Source organism: Podarcis pityusensis (genome assembly GCF_964106645.2).
Source record: "Podarcis pityusensis genome assembly, chromosome: 3".
Classification (NCBI taxonomy): Eukaryota; Metazoa; Chordata; class Lepidosauria; order Squamata; family Lacertidae; genus Podarcis; species Podarcis pityusensis.
In genome coordinates, this window is record NC_138026.1 from 63,734,950 (window position 1) to 63,753,268 (window position 18,319).

At 40.5% G+C, this 18,319-nt stretch overlaps 1 protein-coding gene and 1 long non-coding RNA gene across 5 annotated transcripts in view; one reads left to right on the forward strand and one right to left on the reverse strand.

Annotated features, from left to right (window-relative positions):
* The window catches only part of UTRN (utrophin), a gene marked incomplete at its 3' end in the record, with an annotated part of 327,288 nt that overhangs the window by 296,188 nt on the left and 12,781 nt on the right, over positions 1 to 18,319 (forward strand). For 3 of the 4 annotated variants that reach the window (XM_080998525.1, XM_080998524.1, XM_080998527.1), the window contains 6 exons: positions 331 to 442; positions 7,156 to 7,292; positions 9,524 to 9,562; positions 9,888 to 9,953; positions 11,107 to 11,172; positions 17,245 to 17,403. In XM_080998525.1, coding sequence (XP_080854651.1) covers positions 331 to 442; positions 7,156 to 7,292; positions 9,524 to 9,562; positions 9,888 to 9,953; positions 11,107 to 11,172; positions 17,245 to 17,403 — 579 coding nt within the window. Of the gene's footprint in view, positions 1 to 330; positions 443 to 7,155; positions 7,297 to 9,523; positions 9,563 to 9,887; positions 9,954 to 11,106; positions 11,173 to 17,244; positions 17,404 to 18,319 lie in introns of those variants that run through there. The other variant, XM_080998526.1, reaches the window with a different exon arrangement.
* LOC308473252 overlaps positions 1 to 18,319 on the reverse strand; it is a 67,223-nt gene that overhangs the window by 4,360 nt on the left and 44,544 nt on the right. The window lies entirely within an intron of this gene.

Below are 18,319 nucleotides of genomic sequence, written 5' to 3' on the forward strand. Positions count from 1 at the left end.
AAGAGGAAAATAGGGAGAATCACTTCCCACCTTTCCACCAGTAGGAGTGGCATGAGCAAAATCTGGATGCAGTTCACTGTGCTTGCTCCCATTCATTTGGGTTCCTTAACATATCACAATATAAGTACTGCTAACACTGCAGTGTGTAGAAATTACAATAGGATGATGGGCAAATGGTAACCCAGTGGGGTAAAGGTTTAGGATGGTGAGCCCAAACATTAAGAATGTGTGGAGATCTACGTCAAGCTTCAGAGCCTATGGAGATGGGCTACAAAGTGGTTAAGATTTCCTTAAAATGGAGCCTTCATTATTTTTCCATTACATTCACAGATATCGGAGCCTGAAACATTTCAACTACGATGTTTGTCAGAGTTGTTTCTTTTCTGGTCGTACAGCAAAGGGTCATAAATTACATTACCCGATGGTGGAGTACTGCATACCAGTGAGTAGTCATTTACTGACTCTTTCTAATAGATTGTTCTTGGATTATACCATACTTTCCCTGTCTCTCCCATTCTTTGGGAACCTATTTATTCATTTATTTTGTTTAAGCAATGTGGCTTTAAAAAAAAATACTAGTTTCAGGACTAAGGTTCTTTCAAAGTAGCTCACAATAAAAATACTCAATATGCCCCCCCAAGACAACATCACCAATTTGATAATTCCATGAATTCAACCTATCAGCTTTTGAGTAGATACCAGTTAGGACTGTGCTGAACAGTATCCAACCCAATGTTTGCTGTTAGCTGCCCTGTACATTCTTAACTGAAAATGAAGGAGGAAAATGTTTTGTAAATAGAATCTATATGATCTTACATTTTAAAAAAGTAAAATTCTTATTAGTAGAATTTTTAAAAATAATTTAATATTGTTACTATTCTGATAAATTATACTAATTAGTTTTCACGGAAAATAAGAAATGCTAATAAGAAATGTGAAATGTCCTTGAATATGTGCTAGATGATGCTGATACCTATTCTTGAGTATATTCCTTTTGCAATGCTTGAGATTACTTATGGGGCTCATAAAATAGTTTTCTGGATTCTTTGCAAGTAGTGACTTGTCTTTTGATGAAAGCTTTGTCCCCCATCCTAAATGCCACGTTTTAAAAGAAAAATCAAGCCATATGAAAATTCAGTGCAGCACTAATTAAAATCACACTGTGAAAACTGTTTTTTTCATGGAGTCACAGTTGTGATATTTAAAGGTTTTCAACCACATCAACAGGGCCAATTGTGTGGGTGTTTCCAATGGAAGCTGAAGATAAAAGCAGTTACAAAAATAAAACAGAGTTTGAGAAAAACCTAGACATCATAAAAATAGCTCTCCTTTGTGGATTATATAAGTGAACTAAGTGACATGCAGAGGATGTAGATTGCGGCATGCTACCTAGAGGAGGTACCTGCCCAGCATGCTCTACGAAAAATTTTTTAAAGGCATTTTCATGCTTTCTGGCACTCGTCACGGTGTTCTGTGCACCAGAAGTGGTTTAGTCATTTGGGCCACATGACCCAGAAAAGCTGTCTGCAGACAATGTCAACTCCCTCAGCCTGAAAGCAGAGATGAGTGCAGCACCCCATAGGCAAATTCAACTGGACTTAGCCATCCAGGGGTCCTTTACCTTTACCTTACTAAAAATAAGAATTATTCAAATGTAGTAGGAGTCATAGATTCAGGTTATTTCAGACAGAGCTGAACCCTACCATGTTGTGTAGTATACCAGGGATGGGATATCTGTGGCCCTCCGAATGTTTTTTGACCTTCATCAGTTCTAGCCACCATGGTCAGCGGTCAGGGATGGTGTGAGTGGTAACCCATCAACATGTATAGGAGCACAGATTCCCCATCTCTGCAATGAACAGGCTATTTTAGCCTACTTCTACTTTCATTCCCCTTGTCCAAGCCACTTGTCCAGGTTTCTTGCAAACTGGTTCTGAAAGAGCCAGGCTGCAATACCTAAGCACACTTACTAGGGAAAAAACCTTATCAAATACTGAAGAACCGCTTGGATTGCTCTGCTTGATATTTAAAAGCAAACACAATAGACTTCAGACCAGTGTCAGCAGAATAAAATGATAACACATTCAGCGATGAAAACGTTATTACTGTACCAGCTGATAAGGGAATGTAGTATTGTTATCTGGAGCAGACATGATTGTGAAAGATTTATAAACAATTATAGGGTATGTATTTCTATTTTTCATGTGATTGTGATCCTGTTCCAGAAATGGGACCCAGCATCAATGCTACCTTACATCTGAGCAATGCCTTCCTCTATTCCATAAAGTGATTATGGATATTTACTTAATCAAAACATCAAATGTTATATATTGACTAAAATCCACAGAGAGGTATTTTTTCCACCAGGCAGGCTGCAATTCCACATATGAGTCATTCTCTAAATATGTAGGGTCCCCCCCACCCCCAAGACCAGGGGTTGCCAAGCTCAAATCCCACATTAAAGACTTCTTTTTTATCAGTAAATTACAGGATATCAGCATCACACAACAGGAGGTCCTAACAGAATGAATTTGAAAGATGATGTCCCAACATCACTACTACCCTCCTCATTTTATTTTTTCACAGGCTTAAATTTATTTGGACCAACATATTTTTCCATTCTAATAAAAAATTGTACTGGCAAGCAAGAGTATTGCCATAGATTCAACATGACTTAAGAAGTTGCCAATCTTTGTATGGGACAGTTTGAAAATGCCTCTATAAACCTCTCCATCTCTAACCACTACCAGCAGATCATCAGTTACTGCAGTAAATATATAGAGGGCATCTCTTTAATTTCTCATGACAGCTAAGAATTATGAAAGTTCTACTGGTGAATTAAGAGCTGGATAAAAGCATCAATTTTGAGATGCATTCAAGTACTATTATCTGTACGGCCTGGTAAAAAGATCCTTGGATTATCTTAAGTACATAATTATTCAAGAAAGCCTCAAATTGCAACACAAGTTTGTAAGATCTGATACTTCTCAGCCTAAATATATTACAAACAACTCACTGAAATGACAGTTTCTAGGAGTTTGGTACAATTGTTCAAATAGCAATATATTTTTCTTGTATTCAGACTTACCGCATAAAGGTAATCTAATTATGTGTTGTGGGCTGCAAGAATTAGAGCAGAAAAACAGAATGGAAACTACATATAACTGAGACACTTAAATTGGATAGGCTAGTATGCAGCTGCTCCTATAGTCCAGTAAGTGCTTCATTCAGGAGTTCCGCAACTTTTAACTCCACCACAGGGTTATTTTTCCATATGGCAATTGTAGCTATTGTTATAATACAGACAGAATCAACAGTTTGTATCTTGATGTGAATAAATGGGATTTCCTTAGTGAATAGCTCTGACAGACAATCTTTATTGAGGAAATGAAAATGGCAGGAGGAACTCTGCAGAGGAGCTCTGAAGAATCAATCTGCTTTCGGAATAATACGGTATTCCGAGTGAAGTACTTAAAAAGCTGTGGGTTGCTCCACAGAAAGTTATCCTGCCAGAGACCATCATCATGTTGAGACATTGCCAACCAGATGTCAGTGAGAAGCCTGCAAGCAGGCCCTTCCTGTGGCAGCACTCTTCCCACTTGTGGTTCGCAGCAACTGGCATTCAGAAGCATACTGCCTCTTAGAGCGGAAGTAGTACAAAGCCCTTGTGACTAGTAGCCATTGACAGCTGTATCCTCCATGAGACTGCCTAATCCTCTTTTAAAGCCATCCAAGTTGGTGGCTTGTGTGGCTTGCCATTTCCTTAAAGAAATCAGCACAAACAAGTGTGAACAGTTATTTAAAGGTTTGTATACTGTTAAAGTTTCAAGCATTGGGGAAAGCTAGGTTAAATAAGGTCTCACATACATTAAAATCTTCCGTTGTCCCAACATGATGAAGTTCAATAGAAGTGACTGTGCTCCCTGGCAGGGATGCATTAAAAAGCTCTCCTCTAGTTTTAAGCCTCAAAGGGAAATTATGGAATTGGAAAAAGGTCAGCTTCAGCACTTCTCACACTATGGCAAGGAACAAATGGAGCAATAAGTCAAGCAAAGTGAAATGGATTTTGTCCATGCAACATCTGAAAAACCAATCAACCAATCTTAAAACCATCTTGAATTATTTTAAAACCACACAAGGCCAACAAACAACCAGCTACTGAGGAACAGGTGTTTCCTATATAGTTTTGGAATTGCATACTGGATGAAACTTCATTGGGGGCTATTTGACCACCAGCTAAAAAACACAGTTTGCAATTAAGGTATCTAAATATCTCACAAATAGCCTTAGCAACGGACAAAGAAATTGTTTGTTGTCCTGTGATTATTGGCATCGTGATGATTTTGTTTTCTATAATGAAAACCAATGTGGCCTCTATTATTAGTGTAGGGATTTATCTCTACAAGTTCAATTGACTGAAATGCCACCCACATATTAGTCATTCGTTATTTATTTCACAACTCTCTTGCTTGCAGCAGAAATTAAAATCAAACAAACACACAAATAAAACCATAAAATGGAAATGTCTAAAACCATAAAACAAGCAGATACAAACATCAATATAACAAGCTCACAACAGCATAAAAAAAAATCCAATCTGAATAGATTTTAAGATTTAAAAGGTATTCACCTGGCACCAAAAAGAGGATAACATAGGCAATAGGCCAGTCCCCCTGGAGAGGGCACTGGATGAGTGCCACCACTGAAAAGGCCCTCTCTTTGGCAGATACCACCACACCTCCTTAGGTGGGGGCACATTGAGAAGGGCCTCAAGATGAAGTTCTTAGGCTCTGGGCAGATATATTTGGGAGAAAGGTGGTTCTTCAGCTAATCTGATCTGAAGCTATTTAAAGGTCAATATAAGAGCACTGTGAATTGGATCCAGAAGTAGACTAGAAACGGATGACAAAGCACTGGCATGATATTATTATCCTACCCAGCTTAACAGTCTTGCTATCCTGTTTTTGACCAGCGGAAGTTTCTGGGCTGCTTATAACGGCAGCCCCACATGCAACACTTTGCAGTCAAAAAGTAAGAGTTTACCAGAGCATGGATAACTAAGGCTAATCTGTCCCAAAAGAGCCATGATTGGTATTTTGGCCTAAACTAATAAAAGGTTTTCTGAGTTACAGAGGCCACATGTCCATCCACTTAAAATGCTGGATCCAAGAGCACCCTTGCATTTATTGTTATAATTATACATTATATTATACATTATTATATATTTAATTTATAATATATACATAATCAATATAAATATGATCTAACTTATGGTTAAAGATGTTTTGAATCAGTACTTAATGAACATTTTGGAAATCCCTGGTCTTGAATGGGGTAACTGTGCCCCTGAAGGACCAGGTGCGCAGCCTGGGAGTCATTCTGGACTCACAGCTTTCCATGGACGCACAGGTCAATTTTGTGTCCAGGGCAGCTGTTTATCAGCTCCATTTGGTACGCACGCAGGCTGAGACCCTATCTGCCCATGAACTGTCTCGCCGGAGTGGTGCATGCTCTGGTTATCTCTCGCTTGGACTACTACAATGTGCTCTATGTGGGGCTACCTTTGAAGGTGACCTGGAAACTACAACTAATCCAGAATGCGGCAGCTAGACTGGTGACTGGGAGCGGCCGCCAAGACCACATAACACTGGTCCTGAAAGACCTACACTGGCTCCCAGCACGTTTCCGAGCACAATTCAAAGTGTTGGTGCTGACCTTTAAAGCCCTAAATGGCCTTAGTCCAGTATACCTGAAGGAGCCTCTCCACCCCCATCATTCCACCCAGACACTGAGGTCCAGTGCCGAGGGCCTTCTGCCGTTTCCCTCACTGCGAGAAGCCAAGTTACAGGGAACCAGGCAGAGGGCCTTCTTGGTAGTGGCACCCGCCCTGTGGAACGCCCTCCCACCAGATGCCAAAGAGAACAACAACTACAGTGGTACCTCGCAAGACGAATGCCTCGCAAGACAAAAAACTCGCTAGACGAAAGGGTTTTTTGTTTTTTGAGCTGCTTCGCAAGACGATTTTCCCTATGGGCTTGCTTCGCAAGACGGAAACGTCTTGCAAGTTTGTTTCCTTTTTCTTAACACTGTTAATACAGTTGCGACTTGACTTCGAGGAGCAACTCATAGAACGCGGTGTGGTAGCCTTTTTTGAGGTTTTTAAAGACTTTGGTGATTTTTGAAGCTTTTCCAAAACTTTCCCGACACCGTGCTTAGCAAGACGAAAAAAAACGCAAGACGACAAAACTCGCGGAACGAATTAATTTCGTCTTGTGAGGCACCACTGCACCAGACTTTTAGAAGACATCTGAAGGCAGCCCTGTTTAGGGAAGCTTTTAATGTTTAATAGATTATTGTATTTTAATATTCTGTTGAAAGCTGCCCAGAGTGGCTGGGGAAACCCAGCCAGATGGGTGAGGTATAAATTATTATTATTATTATTATTATTATTATTATTATACATTTTGCATCTTCGTCTACAGCAATGTCATCTCAATATAAACCCTTTGATACTTCTGACCAGCTTCTAACCAAGCTTCTTTCCCAGAAGCTCTGTATGTTTGTTGCCATTAAGACTGAAACCTAAGGGGGGCTTGAATTGGGAGCCTCTGACTGTAGAGATGTGGACAGACAACCACTTACTGTGCTACTCTGCTGTGTTCTTATGAGGATTGGCAAGCAGTGTTTATTTTTTTTCTTAGTTTGGATACCTCTGGAGAAGAGGTAGCAACAGAATCTCAAGCTAAAAATCCTCAGTTTTACAAAAAAATAAAGTACTTTGGAGGATTAAAATAGTCTCTAATGTTTGTGATTAAATTACCTTTCCTTTTGAACGTAATTGGATAGCTTTTAGCATTTTGCCAGTTCTAGCATTTGTTTGCAAGTCACTTTATTAAATTGAAAAATGTATATAAGTTGCTGTATAATTTAAGAACTGCTGGCTTGTAAAGCTAGTAACAAATGAAGAAATTGCTTTTTAGTCCCAGACTTATTTATTCTTATTCTTTTGTGTTCAGCTTAAGTTCATCTTTAATGCCCCAACTCTTAAAATCATTGCCATTTACACTTTCCTACTATTTCAGTTGGCAGTATTAGTCATTGACAGCAGAATCGAAAATATTTAATTTGCACTCTCTGTATTTTTCTTTTTTCTAGACAACATCAGGAGAAGATGTACGAGATTTCACCAAAGTGCTAAAGAACAAGTTCCGGTCAAAGAAATATTTTGCTAAACACCCACGGCTTGGCTACCTACCAGTGCAAACTGTTCTAGAAGGTGACAATTTGGAGACGTAAGTTTTGAATACACAGACAGACCAATGGGTTTTTATATACAATTTTCTCCCGTTAATACATATTTTTTTTGTTAAAAGCCACAGTAATTCCAAGAACATTAGAGTGAATTATGGATTAAGGCAAGAATTGTGCATTAAAACTTAGATGCAGCTACAATGACTGATTAAGGAAGCAATATGAAATGTTTTGATGAAATGACCCAGTGCAGCTAAAGCTAAGCACTTTTCAGTTCTGTTGATCTGAATGATTAATATTAAAAGTGCTTAAATTGTGCTGGATTGTGCCCAGAAAATCTGCTCCTTAACAACAACAAAAGTGCATTCATTGAAAAAGAGGGAAGGCATGTTGCGTGTCGAGGTCCCCAGGGCCACCCCAATAACTCACACATCACACAGAATTTTTTGTTTAAGGTTTTTGGCATAATTTTGGCACAACTTTATTAAAATACAAAAATGTGAGTGGTTGCTTAGGCATTGGTTGCGACTATCTGCCCCCACCATGGGGGACAGACTGACATTCCGCACAATGCGAAAGTCAGAAAAGGGGAATACACTTGGGGGTAGCGACGGAGCAGGGAACCTGCCCTCAGCCCTCCCCAAATGCAACCAGGAGCTCATTGCTATGGCCCGAGCCCCCTTGACAGAGTGGACAAGCAATAGTTAGCCCCCGATTCCTTTAACGGAATCCCTTGCAGCAGCAGCATTAGAGGGGCAGGCACAGCCAATCCATGCCCCGCAACCAACCAAACCATAAACCAATGCCTAACCGCAACCTTACAAGTTGTGACGATTTGCTACGCAGTAGGCAAAAACCAAATGGCTCCAGCCAATCATCCAGATTGCCCCAAGAGCAGACGACCCCATGACAGGCATAGCAAGGTCAAAGCGAACAACCCTAATTCTAGGGGGGGAGGGACGGGCAATCCGATGCACGGGCGAAAAGAGGAAGCCCTAGCCTCGTGCAAGGAGTTATAGCATTTCTGGCTGTCAATCAACAAATGGCAACATTAACTTCTTCCCAACAACAAGGGAAGCCCCAATTGCATCAGTGGCCAACGAACAATTAGCCCGCTCCCAACTTTGGAGTGTCCTGGCGGCCCCCACCACAACACGTGCTCTCCATGAAGGAGAAGATGCTTTTCCAAACATGAGAAAAGAGGAGAAAATGCAGCTACTACCTAAGATGTCCTCAACAAATATTTTCATTCTTAAGGATTTTTTCATCTTAAACTGTATTTTTCTAGGTATGTAGGCACCTCAACTGCATCATTAATAAGATGAAAGTACAGTCAGCATTACTACTATGTAGTATTCACGCTTCTGGAATACCCTTGCCTTCTGCTTCCCCTTTTGTTCAACAATAACCATGCCAAAGTTTTTAAACTGGATAGTACACCTAAATGCTGGAATCAAATACAACTGTGCAGCATAATCAGAGTGAATTTTTCCCAATGAAAGCATTTGGTTCTGTTGGTTTTAGGAAGATTTAAACAAATTCCTAGTGGTTAAGGACATGAGGTTTTTGGTGTTTTTTTTAAAAAGCGTTTATTAATTTTCCAATAAGAACATCTAATTAACATATCAAATCAAATCCAATAAAAATAAAAAACTAAAATAAAAAAAGTCCAATTGTCTTACAAATTGTAATCATTTTTGTTTTGGCTTCCCACGGTCTGAATTCCGAAGTGCTTTCAACATCTCATCATCATCAATGTTTTTCCATATTGTGATTTTTTCCTCCACATTTTGACTCTGGTTCTGTGATCCTCATTCATGTCAGAAACCTCAGGACCTGAGGTTTTAAGTGAGTTCCACTTCTGGCCATGGGATAGTGAAGTTAAGTTGGTTTGGGGCTATTTGCTGTACAAACCAATAACACGCTCAACACAGTTTACAAAAGAATAAAACAGTAACATCAGTAAAAACAATTATCGACAAGTATTTTAAACATTCAAATACAAATCAAAATCAACAATACGCTAAAAGCGGATTAAAACACGGGAAAGCATTCTGTACATCTCGGTAGGCTTGTCTGAATGTCTTGAGGAGGTTGTGCTAAAGTCTCTGTTGTGGTTCACTTTTTAATGTCTCAGTCATAGCTAAACCAAAGTATTTGGGAGGGCCAATGGATAAACAGATCATGCTTTTTACCTGCTTGAATTGCATTAACTTTTGCTGTCCTCTGTTTTTCTTCCCTTTCTATGTCTGTGTGTGTTTTTTTCTTGCAGTCCTATTACACTCATCAGTATGTGGCCAGAGCAATATGAGTGAGTAATTGCTATACTCGCACCTGAAGAGTTGCTGGGTTAAATCCACTAAGAATTCCTTATGCGTGTTCTATGAAAATTAATGAGGCTTCTTCCTGTGCACAACCATGCTCTTCTGCATCTCTCATTCATTCCTGTTGGATAGGCACTGGAGAAATTCAGATTGTAACCAAGTAAATGAATGTTGTGCAGTTAGTAATATATTTGCATGAACTCCCCAGCTAATGAATACTCGTATGAACAACATTATGTTTGCCTAAACTTTTTTTTTTTTTTTTTTACAATTTGGTCTTCATTTATTTTCCTTTACTCTTTGGTTTGACAGTCCCTCCCAGTCTCCCCAACTATTTCATGACGACACACACTCCAGGATAGAGCAGTATGCCAATAGGTAAGCACAGGGAAAAGTACGTTTTATTTACATTGCAGAACATGATGTGGACAAAATAGAATATGCTTTTAAAAGTCTGTTGTACAAACCTGTACATAAAATTGTATAGGAAATCACTGAAAGTTAAAGTAAGGTGATAAAGTTTAATATTTAATTAAATTGGCACATCTGGAGAGCTGCTATAGGATGCTATTGGGCCCCCTGGAGAGAGCTGCTATAGGATGGCCAATATTGTAGAGTGGCTATAGAATTTTTTAAGCACTTCTTTTACTTGAATGGTTCCATGAAGTGGAACACAAAAAACAATAGTAAAACAGATTAAAACATTTAAAATAAGAAAAACTAGAACTCCAACAGAAATATTATGAATCACAGATTCATTACTCAATTGATCCCAAGTACCGAATGAAAGAAAACTGTTTTCACTTGACTTCTTAAAACTAATAAAGAAGGCAAGATTTGTTAAGGTTGAGTTCCATATCTTTGGTGCCACAAATGAGAAGGCCCTGTTCTTCATCACCAGCATCTGCATCTGTGATGCAGGAAGCAAACAGAACAGGGTCTCCATATGTTGCAAGTTTTCCAATAGGTTCCATGCAGGTGGTAGTGCTCCAGTCTTCGCTTCAATTTGTCCATTTTCAATATAATTCTATATGTTTTTCACAAATATATTTAACACCCTCCAATAGGGCTTATTTTCATGTTGCCTTGATTCAGTGAAATACACATAGTACAATGGCTTTGTCATTGATTTCAAAAGCATCCTCCTACAGCCTGGCCTAAATGATATGAGTAAGACAAATTGTTTGCAGATTTCACTTAGAAGGTCAGCCGAACATGGCTTGCGATTTAGCTATCTCCTCCTCGATCCACTGAAAGGCACAAACGTTTTGATAGAAAAGATAGGATGAAAGAAGATGAATCTTGATGAAGAAGCAACAAAAATCGAAGTAGTGATCTAATAGCAGTTTATACAGAAAGGATGACATGATGGGGTATAGATTTTAAGCATGAAAACATTCAGTGGAATCAATTACGAATTGGTGTGTCATCCTCACATTCAGTTCCACTGATTGTCTAACACTATAACTAACATACCTAAAGTAGGCTCAAAGTTTTGGGTTTTTTTGCCTGAGTTCTTGTTCTCTTTTAGACTGGCCCAGATGGAACGGACCAATGGTTCTCTGTTCACAGATGGTAGCTCCACCACAGGAAGTGTGTAAGTAAATTAAACAAGTATAATTGCTAAAAAAGGTCAACTCCTTTGCTTATAATTCTTCACCAATTACAGTGGAATTTAGCTTCCAGCAAGTAACAATTAGAACTTCTCCGTGATCTGCGTTAATGTCACACAGCCATAATAGTATAAACTGGTAGTATGTAAGCTGGTAGCATAAACTTGCAGTGTTCAATAAGCCAAAGAGAGTAATTTAGTACAGAGAAGAGGTTTATTTTTGTGTGTGAGGCAGCATGTATTTCCTCACAAAAATATACTGTAGTTTACAAGAAAGGTTCCTACCAACAGTTCTCATAGCTAATTTTTGAGCAAAACCCATTTTTGTTTTATATTTTCTTCCAGTCTGCATACTTAGGGGGTGCATGGGGAGACAAAAGGAAGAAGCTGTTTGGAGAAGTTCTACCAACGAGCTACTTTGTTAGCTTTGGCCCAATGTTTGCTGTATTTCGCTCTAGGATAAAGATTCCAGTATGTCATTGTGGTCTGCTTGTACATTACTAGTCAGATTGTCCGGAGCTTTGGGCTGGGTTGTCACCAATATGCTGATGACACTCAGCTCTATCTGCTGATGGGTGGCCACACCGACTCGGCCCCGGACACTGACCAGATGCTTGGAGGCTGTGGCTGGATGGTTTCGTGGGAGCCGATTAAAATAAAATCCTTCGAAGACAGAGGTCCTCTGGCTGGGTCGGGATGGTATGGGGATGAGGGACCAACTCCCTTCTCTTGCGGGGGCCCAGTTAGTGCTAGTGCCTTCCGTTAAGAGTTTGGGTGTAATCCCTGATGCCTCCCTTTCCATGGAGGCGCAGGTTACAGCAACAGCCAAGGCGACATTTTTCCATCTTCGCCACATTACCTTTCCTGCCCCGATCTGGCCACAGTGATCCATGCGACAGTCACCTCTAGGCTTGACTACTGTAATTTGCTCTATGCTGGGCTGCCCTTGAAACTGTCCCAGAAACTCCAGCGGGTGCAGAATGTTGCAGTGAGACTCCTCACGGGGTCCCTGCCATGGGAGCATATTCACCCAGTGCTTTACCAGTTGCACTGGCTCCCGGTGGAGTACAGGGTTAGGTTCAGGGTGCTGGTTTTGACCTTTAAAGCCTTTTGTGGCTTAGGGCCCTCGTATTTACAGGCCCGCCTCTCCTGGTATGCCCCGCAGAGAACCTCAAGGTCCATGAATAACCATAGTTTAGAGGTCCCGGACCCGAAGGAAGTCAGACTATCCTCCACCAGAGATAGAGCCTTTTCAGTGATTGCTCCAACCTGGTGGAATGCTCTGTCCCATGAGACTAGGGCCCTTCAGGATTTAACCTCCTTCTGCCGGGCCTGTAAGACAGAGCTATTCTGCCTGGCCTTTAATTTGAATTCAGCCTAATCTTTTATTTCCCTTCTCTTCCCTCGCCCTCCCCTTTTATGAAGATTACCCGCTCTGAGACCCCCACAGCTAATTCTCCCCTGGCCTCCTCGCTGGCCCAAGTAGGACTAATTCAGCCAGCTAGCCCTGGTGACTATCTAATGTTTATTGGATGGATTTCCCCCAAATTGATTTTTGAACTTTAAATTTTATTGTTATTCATGCTTTTATAGAATTTTTTGCTGCTTTTATGTTATATTACAATTAAGTGTTTTAAATTTGTTGTTAGCCACCCTGAGCCCGGTTCTGAACCAGGAAGGGTGGGGTGTGTGTGTGTGTGTGTGTGTGTGTGTGTGTAGATGAGGGCACATGGTGACATAATACAGATTTTCATTGGCACTTGTAAATGAGATTACTCATTTACAGATGCATCTTTTAAGAAGTGTCAGTGAAAAATAGCTTCCATTGCATTTTACATCACCCCTCTCTGTGGTCTCAGAATTTAGCAAAACGCTCTAGTTTCCAATGACCTTCCTCCACAATGGAAGACTGTGCTGGTTGCCTTAAGTGAACTTAAAGTTTTGGGGCAAGTAATAACTATTTGTGTGAGCCACACTAATTTTGATCTATAGTTGCTCTCTCCCTTTCTTCTGTGGAGCTGGATTTCCAGTATCATTATGGCTCAGTGTCAGAGGGTTTTCTGCTGGCTTCTTGTCGTTTCTTCTAGCATGGGTTGTCAGTATGAAAGAATTCAACTGGGGTCACTGTGCAGCTGATAGATCTGTCTTAAACTGTGGGCAGGTGAGCTGTTCAGGCTGGCACAATACTCCGCCTTTCAATCCAATCAGTTAGAAAAGCAGATTTTTTTTGGGGGGGGGGAGCGGCATCTGTAACAAGGCTCTCTCTCTTCCATAAATAGATGGTGCTTCTTTGTCAGGTGTTACTTCGGTGAAGTACAGTGTTATCAGTTGCAGAGCATACTGCTTATAATAGACAAATCAATACACCCACTCTTTGTCCTCTGCAAAACATCTGAGATTGAAACAGTAGAAAGTGGGGGGTAGATGCACTCTGGACTATGGGACTTATTGTGGTGCGCGGTGGCATAGCTTACTTATCTCAATCCTCTCCCTGTCATTGAGGCTGGTGTCAGAATAATTAAGGGCTTGACCTAAGTTCATATTTGAACACTTCGTACTTTAGAGATTTGCAGTGACTCTGAAGTCATGGAATATTTTTCTGCATGTGTGATCAGGTCCCGGCTTGAAAAACAATCTTGGTTTTTTAAATAAAAAAAAAGAAGTAAAATAAAAAAGTATGTTTTGACGGCCACTTTATATTTGAAATTGAAATTTGAACTCTGCTATGTTGTAATGAAAGGGTGGCGCTGTGGGTTAAACCACTGAGCCTAGGACTTGCCGATCAGAAGGTCGGTGGTTCGAATCCCCGCGACTGGGTGAGCTCCCGTTGCTCGGTCCCTGCTCCTGCCAACCTAGCAGTTCGAAAGCACGTCAAAGTGCAAGTAGATAAATAGGTACCGCTCCAGCGGGAAGGTAAACAGTGTTTCCGTGCGCTGCTCTGGTTCGCCAGAAGCGGCTTAGTCATGCTGGCCACATGACCTGGAAGCTGTACACCGGCTCCCTCGGCCAATAAAGCGAGATGAGCGCCGCAACCCCAGAGTCGGTCACGACTGGACCTAATGGTCAGGGTCCTTTATATTGTAATGAAGATAATGATTTCTGATATCAGCTTGAAAACAAAAAAAATAAAATAACCATTAAGGCCCAATCCTATGTATTCCCCTGAATTTCCTATTAGCATATTGTGATAGCATTGAGGTGCCTCCAACTCCTCATGTTTTTGAACATGACTGCTCAAAAGCAATAGTTGTACTCTATAATTTAAAGAGATTTAGAATATATTTATTTTTAGCAAACATGATGACTGTAATCAGATTCTTCAATTTTGTTCAAAATTATTTTCCTTCACTTCTGATTCACCTGGCAGCTGAGCATTACATATTTCAAGAGGAATAATTCTTATTCTGCATAACTTTAGAGTGCTGTAAAAGCCGAAAATTACATTGAAGCTTCCACAGCAGTGAAATTTCAGCCGAGGACAATCGCAGTATCGCAGTTAGATTTGTGTAAGCTAACTAAAGGAAGATAACAGCAAAGCTGCATGTTTTGAACTAACATGGAAACCTCTGAATTAAAAGGAAATGAATAATGGATATAGCTCACATTTTAATAAAATCGCACAATAAATTAGTTCTTGCAGAATAACCTTTTAATGTAATGTAGCTATGTACATTTATTTTCCATTGAAAATGAGCTTTTTTACAAAAAAAAACCACCTCAAAAATGCATTGTGATATAGGATATTTTCCATGCACCACCTTTTAGTTAACAGCAATGTAGAATTTGTCTGCAAAACATAATGGGATAATATATCCTGGGGCTTCCATTAAGGCATCTACATACAAAAAATATTAAAATAAGTTTGTTAATACCCACACCTGCTGGCTTGCCACTGGCCCATTGTGGGAAAGTTTCCCTATCCTCCACATAAGAAAGTGGCTTGGTGAAGGACAATATTTTTGACTCAATGACCCACAGGTGGGTGAGGCCTGATGTCCCAATGATGAGGGGCCTCTTTGAAGGCGTGCACTCAGCTTGCCTTCAGAGAGGCTGGCTCCAGGATCACAAAGGGGCTTGTATTGCATCCCTTCCTCCTAAGTTTCTTCCTCCATTTTAGCAGCACAGGCAGCCCCTCGTTTACGCGGGGATACATTCCAAGGCACCACACGCCTTGGTGAAATCACATATAATTGAAACCCATTGAAAAAGCCTGCAAACACCCTGCTCTGCTCCTATTCCGCCCTTTTAGTGACATCTTTATGACACTTTGATGTGTGTATACACAGTCATGCACATATTGAACATGTGTAGTTTCAATATAAAGCACTTTGTGATACCGGAGCAAGGCACAGTCCTGCCGCCCATCAGGTGCTGGGTAGACAGAGGGTGCCTTGCTCCAGCAAAGGAACCACACTTTAATCTCTCATGTTTTCCTTTGAACATACTCCCATACCATCCTCATACCTGACATAAGAATGACTTCAGGTGTGCGAGAGGTGATTGCAGTATGCCAGGAATGGTCTGGTGAATCAAAGTTGGTCTGGGAGTCCATCACCCATTTTATTTCAAGGTTACCTTTCCAGCTGTCACAAAATTTGCTTGATTTCTTACAAATACATTGTAAAGTGAGGTTGGTAGCTTCTAAATTTCAGTTTTTTCTCTCTCATTCCAATCTCTATAACTAGCAATCTGTTACTCACTTACGTAAGTCATCTGGAGCTATCTGATCCATAGGAAGCATTATGAAAATGCAAACTGTCATCTAGACCTTGTGGTTTGATCTGTGTGGAGAAAGCATCTCATGTGCACATTATCTTGGTCTGTGTGCAGCAGGGTTTTGCACTTGATAACCTCTAGGCCCTTCCAACTATTTTTGGCATGTCCGATTTAAAATATTATCTTACCTGCAGTAGTCTACCACCTGGAATTCTTTTTCCTCTTCTCTTCATCAGCCTGTTTCTTTTGAAAGTGCAATCTAAAAATGTCTGCTCTCTCCGGTTTTATACAGGGAACATATTTTTCCTGTTTTTGCTCATTATCTAACTTTTCAAGAGTTATAATGAAAGTTGTTATGCAGAATGCAACACATTTAGCTGGGAAAACAGATGTCCAAAGCACAAAATGTTGGGAGAGTTGTTGCTGGTTTTCAAAAGATGCATCTGCTTCTGTTTCTCTTGCAAATAAATACATTCGTTATTCAGGGTCAGAACAACTCCAGATTCTTGCTAAATAATAATGCAATCCCAACCTTTTGGAAACTCTGATATGTACACAGTGCAATGAGGTCATGCATACATATAGCTTTTGGTTGTCATCCTGTATGTACATGTCCTGCTAAAATATGAGTTTGGTGTACGTGTAAGGGCCAGTTCACACTTTGCTCTGGCATGGTAATCTCCTTGTCCCGCAGTGGGACAAGGAAGTAGGCTTTGAGTTCATTTGTGCCATTTCACCTTGAGAATATACTTGTATCTGTCTGCTGAAAAAGGGCTGGATTATTCAAATCTGTGAGGTGCCCACCTATCCCGCATGACCTCCTAGATGTGACAGTGTGTATGTATGTGAACAGTGCTATTTTTCTCAAGAAAGAAGTGCCTAAACTCACCAGGAACACCTTCCTTGTTCTCTTGTAATGGCAATAGTGCCCACCTGAGAGGTGCCGGAACTGCGTTCCAGCTGAAACTGCGTTCCAGCTGTGTGTGAACCTCTACATCACTTTAACCCTCCCTGCTTTGTTGGGTATACGGGTGTGAACTAGACCTAACTGTGCATAAGAACATAGCTTTAGAAAACAGAGGACAATCCTTATAATTGTTTCAAGCAGCATTTAATAAGATAGATACTGAAATCAGAGTTTGTCTTCCTTTAAGCCAATCCATCACAGCAGTTTTGCATCTTACAAGCAATCTTACAAGATTTGCAGCTGTCCCATAAGATATTGAATTTGTAAATGCACCATGGCTTCACTCTTGATGCTTTCTGTAAAGAATTTATAGCAATTCTTATTTATGCCTTAGTCATGTAAAAGATATTTATGCTAGGTTTCTTTTTCCCTAGGGAAGACGAGCATGCCCTTATCCAGCAGTACTGCCAGACTCTGGGAGGGGAGTCACCAGTGAGTCAGCCACAGAGCCCAGCACAGATCTTGAAATCGGTGGAGAAGGAAGAACGAGGAGAGCTTGAGCGCATCATTGCTGACCTTGAGGAGGAACAAAGGTGCTGTGATCTTCCCTTGTGCATTATTAACATATCTTGATATATGTGCTCATATATTTCAGGCTTGGTTGTGAAAAGGGCACTAGCACTAGAGATTACTTTTTAAAAAAAATTGCAAGTAGAACACATGCACCATCTGCCCATGAAACAGGAGGAACAGAGGAACCAAATCATCCTCCAATAATTTAATGGTGGGAATTGCCTTTTTCCTTTATTTGCCACTACTATCCCCTCTCTTCTTCTACTCTCTTTCCTTAGTCACCCCATAAATCAACTCTCCAATATAAATCATTGTTCAACCCAGTCCTGATGCCTGGAACCCTCCACTGGTTAGCTTGGGCCTCCCCTCTCCTCGTTTAAATTCAAGGCAGTTATTTAATCATTCTATTTTCTTCTTTAAACTTGATTTGAAGTGAGCCAAAGCCATACTGTTCCTCTTAAGAATGCAGTTCATAACTCAGTGGTAGAGTGCATGTTTTGCATGCCAAAGGGTTCAGTCCCTGGCTTCCCCAAAAACTGGATGTTGAGTCACACCACACATGTTCACCACTCGGTTTAAGCATCAAGAGGTGACTTGTATGGCATCAACCCAGATAGAATTTTCTTCATCATCCATACAAAAAGAGTGCTTTGCAGTGAAAGCAGCTAATGCATTTGCAGCGTGGCATCTGGTGTAGACTAATCAGGTGGCAAGAAATCAAGAGCGGAGGTGGGTTTGACAGTGAAGACTTAGCCTTCCCCAACCTGGTGCCTTCCAGATGTTTTGGAAACCAGGTTGAAAAAGCCTGCTTTAAACTGTACTTCCACATCTGGCCAAAAAAAACATTCAGTGTATCTAGTGACACCCATTAGTCTATTGATGTGTTTCCAATGTGCCATGCCTAAGCATATGTTACAGTCTATTGTAACTTGGCAG